The sequence below is a fragment of the Procambarus clarkii genome, chromosome 27 (genome assembly GCF_040958095.1).
Source record: "Procambarus clarkii isolate CNS0578487 chromosome 27, FALCON_Pclarkii_2.0, whole genome shotgun sequence".
NCBI classification, from domain to species: Eukaryota; Metazoa; Arthropoda; class Malacostraca; order Decapoda; family Cambaridae; genus Procambarus; species Procambarus clarkii.
The window spans coordinates 28,355,226-28,364,651 of NC_091176.1; the positions used below are offsets into that span (position 1 = coordinate 28,355,226).

At 46.7% G+C, this 9,426-nt stretch overlaps 1 protein-coding gene across 3 annotated transcripts in view; it reads right to left on the reverse strand.

Moving 5' to 3' along the window:
- Positions 1 to 9,426, reverse strand: part of LOC123762550 (calsenilin) — a 297,559-nt gene that overhangs the window by 63,139 nt on the left and 224,994 nt on the right. For all 3 annotated transcript variants that reach the window (XM_045749065.2, XM_069332517.1, XM_045749062.2), the window contains exon 5: positions 7,484 to 7,654. In XM_045749065.2, the coding sequence (XP_045605021.1) occupies positions 7,484 to 7,654 (171 nt within the window). The remainder of the gene's footprint in view (positions 1 to 7,483; positions 7,655 to 9,426) is intronic.

The window sequence follows — 9,426 nt, forward strand, 5'->3', positions numbered from 1 at the left end:
ATCAAAGTATGAAGACTAATCGAGAGAGCACAGTAAGGAGTGGACGTCTTGACAGGGGGGCGGGAGTCCCAATCTACACATAGTTCTTTCTTTGAGCTTAAGAGTATGAAAATGGAGTCAACAGGTGTAAAGATAAATCTATAAACAAATAAATTAAATGATTAAAATTATGCATGATTAAAAAATTATTAAATGCAAGCAAACTGAAATGTCTCGTAATATTATACAATAATACAACTAAATATTTGCAAAAGAGCATACTATAATATTATGAACACTATAACAATTAAGTAATCAACACTAAAAAATAAACCATGTTTGCAGGAGAGTGAAACACGCACTCTCTTAGAGTCGTGTCCGGGAGCCGGACGTATTATGGACTGTCGTGGTAAGTGGACAGTCAGAGTCACCAAGTCTTCAGATGATACCAGATGATATAGTCTGATATCATCACCAGATGATACATCTGGTGTGACGAGGCAAGATGACTGAGGATGCTGTCAACTGGCCGGCCGGCAGGCAAGTACGCTGCAGCTCCGTATTCACCATCTTTGGTTTCTTTTTAATACTAGAAGCTGTTTTAGTTGATCAGGTGGGAGAGAGGGTAGGGCTGAAGCTGTAAGACTGGAAGATACTTTTGGAAACTCTTGAAAGAGGTTCCCGGAGACGGTACCAGAGACTCATGGAGGAATGTGATTTCTCTGTGTATTTAAAGAGGGTCGTCAGAGGTAGAATTACTGGACGACAGAGTGCATGAGGGAAGTGTGTGAAACCGTGGTTCGGCTTCAGTGGAAGCCTCCGGAATCCTCGAGGGTGCAGTAGTATTCCTCACTTATTTAGTTGTCCAATGTCCCAAGCATCGTGGTCACAGCCTCCCGGCAACAATGACTCGCTCCTTGCCCAGCTCTGCTGTCTTCTTCCTCTACAATGATTAGATCTTTTTATGGGGTTTTACCTGATTACTTGCGATTGGTACTGTATGATGTATGCGTGCTTGTATGTGTGCGTGTATGCGAGCGAGCGAGAGAGAGAGAGAGAGAGAGAGAGAGAGAGAGAGAGAGAGAGAGAGAGAGAGAGAGAGAGAGAGAGAGAGAGAGAGAAAGTGAGAGAGAAGACAGAACACTTGCACATGCAAGAATCTGAGACATCAGTTGTTAGAGCCGTTTTACGCCTCGCCTGAGGGGGGCGTCGATCGTGTTTACTCCGGCGAGATTAGCCTGGGATTATGGCACTTAGAGCCGGGCCGCGTAAGAGCGAGAACAGCCTACCGGGAAACACTAGAGTGTGCCGGGTGTGTGATGACAGTGCAGGGACTCCCGCCCCTCACAACTGCTAAGGGGTAATAAGTAAGGGTTAAAAACAGGGGCTGGTAGGGACTCTCGCCTCTGAAGCTAAGGGATACATAGAGAGGCTCAGACAGGCGCTCGTGCGCCAGGCGAAGGACAGACCCCTCCGGCGCTCCTCTTCACTTATTAACAAGGGTTCCCAGAATTTTTGATGGGTATAATGTTTTAATATTTTTTTGGGGTGTGGGCTGTGGGAATATTTGGAGGAGGGCGGGGGAGGGGGGGGGGACTACACATGTGTCTGGGAGGAAGGTGGGTGATGATACATGTGTCACTCACCAGGATATCACACAAAGTCACCTAGCAGGATATCATACAGTCACCCGCCAGGATATCATACAACAAAGTCACTCACCAGGATATCATACAACAAGATCACCCACCAGGATATCATACAACAGTCACCCACCAGGATATCATACAACAGTCACCCACCAGGATATCATACAACAAAGTCACTCACCAGGATATCATACAAGATCACCCACCAGGATATCATACAAGATCACCCACCAGGATATCATACAACAAAGTCACCCACCTGGATATCATACAACAGTCACCCACCAGGATATCATACAAGATCACCCACCAGGATATCATACAAGATCACCCACCAGGATATCATACAACAAAGTCACCCACCAGGATATCATACAACAGTCACCCACCAGGATATCATACAACAAAGTCACTCACCAGGATATCATACAAGATCACCCACCAGGATATCATACAAGATCACCACCAGGATATCATACAACAAAGTCACCCACCAGGATATCATACAACAGTCACCCACCAGGATATCATACAACAAAGTCACCCACCAGGATATCATACAACAAAGTCTCTCAACAGGTTATCATACAAGATCACCCACCAGGATATCATACAAGATCACCCACAAGGATATCATACAACAAAGTCACCCACCAGGATATCATAGAAGATCACCCACAAGGATATCATACAACATAGTCACCCACCAGTATATCATACAACAAAGTCACCCACCAGGATATCATACAACAGTCACTCACCAGGATATCATACAAGATCACCCACAAAGATATCATACAACAAAGTCACCTGCCAGGATATCATACAACAAAGTCACCCAGCAGGATATCATACAACAGTCACTCACTAGGATATCATACAACAAAGTCACTCACCAGGATATCATACAACAGTCACTCACCAGGATAACATACAACAAAGTCACTCACCAGGATATCATACAACAAGATAACTTAGGTTACCTGTCGATGATTCCTAGGATCAACGTCCCCGCGGCCCGGTCTCTGACCTGGCCTCCAGGTTGGTAGTCTGGTCAACCAGGCTCTACGCAGCCTGACGTATCACCCACAGCCTGGTTGATCAGGTATCCTTTTAAGGTGTTTAACAAGCTTCTTTTCAACACTGTGAGAGGTCGGCCAGTTATGCCCCTGAAGTGTCGCGGGAGAGTGTTGGAAAGTCTTGGGCTCCTTGATATTGATGGAGTTCTCTCTCAGCGTACCTATTGCACCTCTGCTTTTCAACTGGGCTATTTTCCACATCCCGCCATGCCTCCTGGTCTCATGTGGTGTTATTTCCGTGTACAGATTTGGAATCAGTCGCGCCACACCTGTCTGTGGCTCTCAGGGCGTCAGTCCGGCCGCCTCTTCGTCGCCACACCTGTCTGTGGTTCTCAGGGCGTCATCAACACCCACCAGACCTGTCGCTCAACATTAAGGGTGAGTATTGCAACTTTCAACCCCGCCCCTGCTCGATTCTTTAGCCTTTATGGTTCTCTTTCTCACTTTCTCTTATTCGTCAGTCGTTCTTTGTCATAGCCTGTCTCCCTTGCATTTTTTTCTCCTCTTTCTAGCTTTCACTTCCTTTACTAGATTTTCCGTTTGTTTAACTGGTTTCCTGCCCTCTTCCTGTCTCTATTTCCTTCACATATCTTCTCTTTTCTCCGTCATATCCTCGAATATATTTTATTTTATACCTTTTATTCTTTAACTTTCTAGTTTGTTTTCTGTCTTCCTCCTCTTCTGTATTTACGGCTCGTATATTTTCTTGCTTTTATCTGTCTATTCACATTTGCCTCTACTTTCATTTCTTTTCTTTTTATCTTTCCATTTTGTCACATGTATTCCCTTCATTTGTTTCTCTTCATGTCCGGCCGTCTCACTGCCTTTCTTCCTCCTTCCATTCCAGTATAGCACGTCTCTTCCTTCCCCATCCTTCCTTCCCTCCCTTTCTGCCTTCTTCCCGCCTCCCTGTACGCTCCCTCCCCTCAAGATGACGCGAATAGGCTGCTGATTAAACATTTACAGTTGAGAAGTCACGGGCGATAATGAAAACTAGACAGCATAATATTGCAATATGGACAGGCATACAAATGACTGGCAGAAACCTATTGTCCAAAAGTTAACATACTGCAAACGAAGTCTGACTCGTCAGTGACCAGGCAGAACCACGTACGTAACCTGGCAAAGAAGGCAGCCAAGAAAGTTACTGCCCTAAGGCACGTCTCATGCCGTCTTGACACCAGGGGTTACAGAACCTTGCGAGAAGATACATCTCTAGTCTTGTACTCGTATTACTGGTGTTGTGACCAGTCTGGTTGGACTGGTCACCAGAGCCCGACCTTACAGTTATGAATAAGGTCAATATTCTCAAGGCTCTCCACCTGGGCCAACTTCGTGTACAAGGGAAAACTAGCACAGGTAAGACAAGGAGTTCAGCCAACAGCCTCATGCTGGTCATGCTGTTCTCAAGAACATCACTCCACCAGCGAACATTCATTCCCAGGCTAACTCGTGTCTGTACTGTATACTGTACACGTTCTCGCAACATGTTGATAAGCGTGAAATCAATTCAACCAATCACATGAAGGCTCTGGCGCACAGTTGGCTCCTGGCTCATCCTGTTCCTTGCATGATAGTTCCTTTGAATTATATTGTTTATTTCCAAAAGATACGAATAATATACTCATTAAATATATGAGTTTCCAGAGGAATGCTGCAGATGATTGATGTATGATAGCAGCTCTTTGCCTGCAGTTTGATAAGGAACATCAATGACATTCTTTGTGTTCCTTAGTTTTTGGTAAAATAAGAAATGGAGAAAGAGACATGGTGGTCTCCACTCGCGCCACCGAGATCTTAGTGCTGGAATCATATTCTCTTGTGTCGTCCACCAAACATTTGTCCAGAATATCAAGAGGTATATTTTGTCATGCCATGTGCACTTTCCCTTGGTTATGATGCCATAAGACATACCTAGTACCCCACACGGCGCCAATGGCTTCACTGTTGTGGCGCCAAGGGTGCCCTACCAGTCAATGCCACTTTTAATATGTCTTTTTGAGGGAATAATATTGATGGTAGAAATTCTTCAAATAACAGTCAAGAGCTGTGTAAAAAGTATATATTATAATGTGCTGAAAACTGGAGACAGGAAGTGTTGTTGTGAGGGGATCTCTGTGTTAGACCCGAGCAGTGTAGTGTAGTGTAGCACAGAGTGTAGACTGATGACATCATGGCAGATTTATGACATTTTGACGACGCCTGCCGCCCTCGGCCCTCTGCCTGCCGCCCTCGGCCCTCTGCCTGCCGCCCTCGGCCCTCTGCCTGCCGCCCTCGGCCCTCTGCCTGCCGCCCTCGGCCCTCTGCCTGCCGCCCTCAGCCCTCTGCCTGCCGCCCTCGGCCCTCTGCCTGCCGCCCTCGGCCCTCTGCCTGCCGCCCTCGGGCCTCTCGGCACTGTGCCTGTTGCCTGTTGTCATAACGCGGCCGAGGGTAATACTCAGATTACTACCCTCTAGATGCCAGACTGACTGGTGGTAGGTTGGGCCACGCCAGGTGTGCAGAACGGGAGAGGGGTGTGGGAAAGGAAAGTGAGGGTGGGAAGGGAACGGTAGGAGAAGGGTAGGGGTGGGGGGGGGAGGTGAGGGAGGGGCAGGAGAAGGGTGAGGGGGGGGGGGGCTAAGGGAGGGGTTGGGAGAGGAAGAAAGCGACAACCATCACCGAAGGAACGAAGACACGACAGGTAAAGGTGACAAGACCAATCAGTCAAGGAGAGACAGACCGAGGAGGGGGGGGGGAAGGGAGGAGAAGAGAGGAGGGGAAGAAGACGGTGGCATGGGAGAGAAGGAAGCGGTGGGGGGGGGGGAAGATGAGGCAGAGAAGGACCTCATAATGAGAGGTCAGGAGACAGCACTAACAAGGCACCAAACACGGCCTCATTTCTCACAGAAATGTTCCCCCTCTCTGACATTGAGGGAAGGGAAGGTTAGGGTAATTGGAGGATTGGGTGCGGGGGGGGGGGGGAGGGTAGGGGGTAAAGGGAGGGAAGAGTGGGTGAGGGTAATAGTGGAGGGGAAGGCTGTGTTGGGGTAATAGGGAAGCGAGCAAGCACTCTTACGCCCCAGAATACGTATGCATATATGTAAACAATGTTGGTTAATACTATAGGGTCAATTAGTGAGAGTTTCTTGAGTGGTAAGAAACGAAGAAGGAAGTCATGCTTAAAGAGCACTCAAGACCCGTCACTAAGAAGACCCGTGACTAAGAAGACCTTTGCACTCCGACTCCCAAGTGCTGCCCACTCGGCTCACACTCGAGACGCTCGGGTTCACTCTCCGGCAGTCCATCAGCGGGAAGTGTAAATATATTGAATTAACTCTGCCTCTCCAGTTAAAAAGACTGCCTGCTAGCCTCAGACTTCTGGCTTCATCTGGACTACACATATGTTTTCTCAGTGTCGCACCTCTCCTAATGTGTGTGTTTGTTTACTGAAGAATTGTACTCTTCATTCCGTGTAAACCAATCAAGAGACGCGTCAGTGTAAACCTATCAAGAGACGCTTTACCCCATGTAAACTCAGAACAGGCACATCACGCCATGTAAACCCACAAAAAGCCGCTCCATCCCTGTGGAAACTCCAAAGTAACGCCTTGCCTTCCTGTAAACTCACCAGGAGAAGGTCCACTCTAGAGTAAACTCTCTTAATGTCTTACCCACACTACAGCCACTGTGACATCTGATCCCCCGGTGGATCACCAGGATTAGCTGGGCTGGTGTCTCCCATCTCCCAGCTTACTCAGTACCACACACACGCCTCCCAGCTTACTCAGTGCCACACACACGCCTGCCAGCTTACTCAGTACCACACACACGCCTCCCAGCTTACTCAGTGCCACACACACGCCTGCCAGCTTACTCAGTACCACACACACGCCTCCCAGCTTACTCAGTGCCACACACACGCCTGCCAGCTTACTCAGTGCCACACACACGCCTGCCAGCTTACTCAGTACCACACACATGCCTCCCAGCTTACTCAGTACCACACACACGCCTGCCAGTTTACTCAGTACCACACACACGCCTGCCAGCTTACTCAGTACCACACACACGCCTCACAGCTCACCCAATACTATAGGCACACCTCCCTACACACCTGCAAATATAGACCTACACACCTGCATATATAGCCCTACACACCTGCATATATAGGAGTGTGTAGTAATGACGAGGACACACTTGGCAGCGGGCATGACTCGCCTCTTTCAAAAGGTTTCAAATGATCAGGTGTTAACCTCAGGGCCGTGTTAACACGTGGTCTTTCTTGTCTTGGACCCGTATTTCCGTGGCCAATATTGGACCCGTATTTCCGTGGCCAATATTGGACCCGTATTTCCGTGTCCCATCTTGGACCCGTATTTCCGTGGCCAATATTGGACCCGTATTTCCGTGTCCCATTTTGGACCCCTTTTTCCGTGTCCAATATTGCCCTCTTAACTGTATTTCCGTGTCGTATTATGTTCCCATCTCTCTCATCCCTATCGTAAGTTGACCACCATTAAAACCTAAACAAAACACAGGAGTGAAGATAAACACTGACTGACGCCTCGCCTCCTTATACTGAGTCACATATATAAGCTGGACACTTCACCTTTCAGCGGCTTGTCACACATATGGCTGTTGACCAGGCTTGGACCATCTGGCTAACTGCATTCTATTCTTTAAGGCGAGGATATATTAGAATTAGAACCCCCCACACCTTTCTCCAAGGCCCTCTCCAAGACCTCCTCCTTCCCCCAGCTCCACACCCCCACCGGGCTCCCAGAGGACCTGACTCACGTGTCTATTGTGGCTGCTTCTGCCCATTAGCTCATGGACCGAGGAGACAATGTCGGTGAGCTCGGCCTTGGTGATGCAGCCGTCGCCGTTCACGTCGTACAGCTTGAAGGCGAATTTGAGCTTGTCGTAGGCCGTTCCTCGTAGGAGCTGCGACAAGCTCACTAGAAGGTCCTGTGAGGGGGAGAGACAGAGACGGAGTGGCAACACTGCTTCAGAGGTTTAACTGTGTGTATACACGTGTGTACATGTGTGTTGGTACGTGTGTACACGTGTGTGTACACACGTGTACGCGTTCTGCGCTCCTGTCTTTTCCTCACCTTGCTGTCCAAATACCACCGACCTCTGTCACTTCTGTCTGACTCTCTTGTGTATCCGTATCTGTTTCACTCTATTAATAAGTTAAATGCAATATTATACGACTGACTACTTGTCTGTCAAGTTGCATTCCTATGTATAAAATATGTCTATATAAATGTTAACAAATTAATATATATATATTTATGTATATTTATGCATATATATATATATATATATATTTATGTATATTTAGGCATGTATATATATTTATGTATATTTATGCATATGTATTTATATATGTATGAATTGATATGTATATTTATATATGAATTTGAATCTACGTATTTATGTAAGCATGTATACTTAAATTTATTATTTAATAATGAGTTAGTTCGCTTGATTTTTTGGATCTACCACAAAACATTAACATTTATTTCTTTGCTAAATTGATAAATATATAAACACAAGAGAGAGAGAAGAACAATAGAACAAGCAAGATGCATTAACTCACATGAAGAACAGAATGTTCACTCACAGGACCATTAAGACAAGGACGTTCACACACACATGAAGAACACATATGATATCAGCCATTTTTGACGACCCAAACATTTGTTGACATAGAATAAGAACACAGACTAAAGGGAACGCGTAGACGTTGTACACGAATAAAGAAGAGAGAGAGAGAGAGAGCGAGAGAGAGAGAGAGAGAGAGAGAGAGAGAGAGAGAGAGAGAGAGAGAGAGAGAGAGAGAGAGAGAGAGAGAGAGAGAGAGAGAGAGAGAGAGAGAGAGCATGATTACTGTGTCAGACGCGAATCTGCAAGTCTAGAGAAATATGCAACCACCAGGTTGTTGTGGCAGAAGGATTATTACTACACACACACACACACACACACATAGGGAAGAAGGTGGTGGAGGCCAAGACCGTCAGTAGTTTCAAAGCGTTATATGACAAAGAGTGCTGGGAAGACGGGACACCACGAGCGTAGCTCTCATCCTGTAACTACACTTAGGTAATTACACACACACACACACACACACACACACACACACACACACACACACACACACACACACACACACACACACACACACACACAGATAGGTATACTGACATTATACGCATACAGGAACACTGACAGACAGGTACACAGAAAGACCCACAGACAAATACACAGACAGATGAATTGTACGGGTCATTAGTGACCTCTCACGAATCACTGGTAACCATCTACTGACCACTTGTAAATCTTCACGCATCTGTGATAAGCTTACACGCAGCCCCCCAGTGACCCCCCAGTGACCCCCAGGTCAAACGTCACGAGGGTGCTGGGGAGCTGAGCTTCCCCGAGCCAGGAGCTAAGCTTGACGCGGGTGAGAGCTTGGTCCAGCACACTGTTGCTTGGAGCGGCCCGCAGGCCCACATATATCCCCTCCAACCCGGTTAGGCCAACATCTCTTGCAGAAAACATATATATAGTACATATATGTACTATATTTGGCCTAGAAATATTTAAGTTTGGTTTTTAGCTTTATTTTTTCCAGACTCTATAAAGTGAATAGAACCAAAATCTACTATCTAATTATCCATTACGTCAATGTACGATGGTTCGCATAGTTACAAAAAGTACAGAAAGGAAGATGG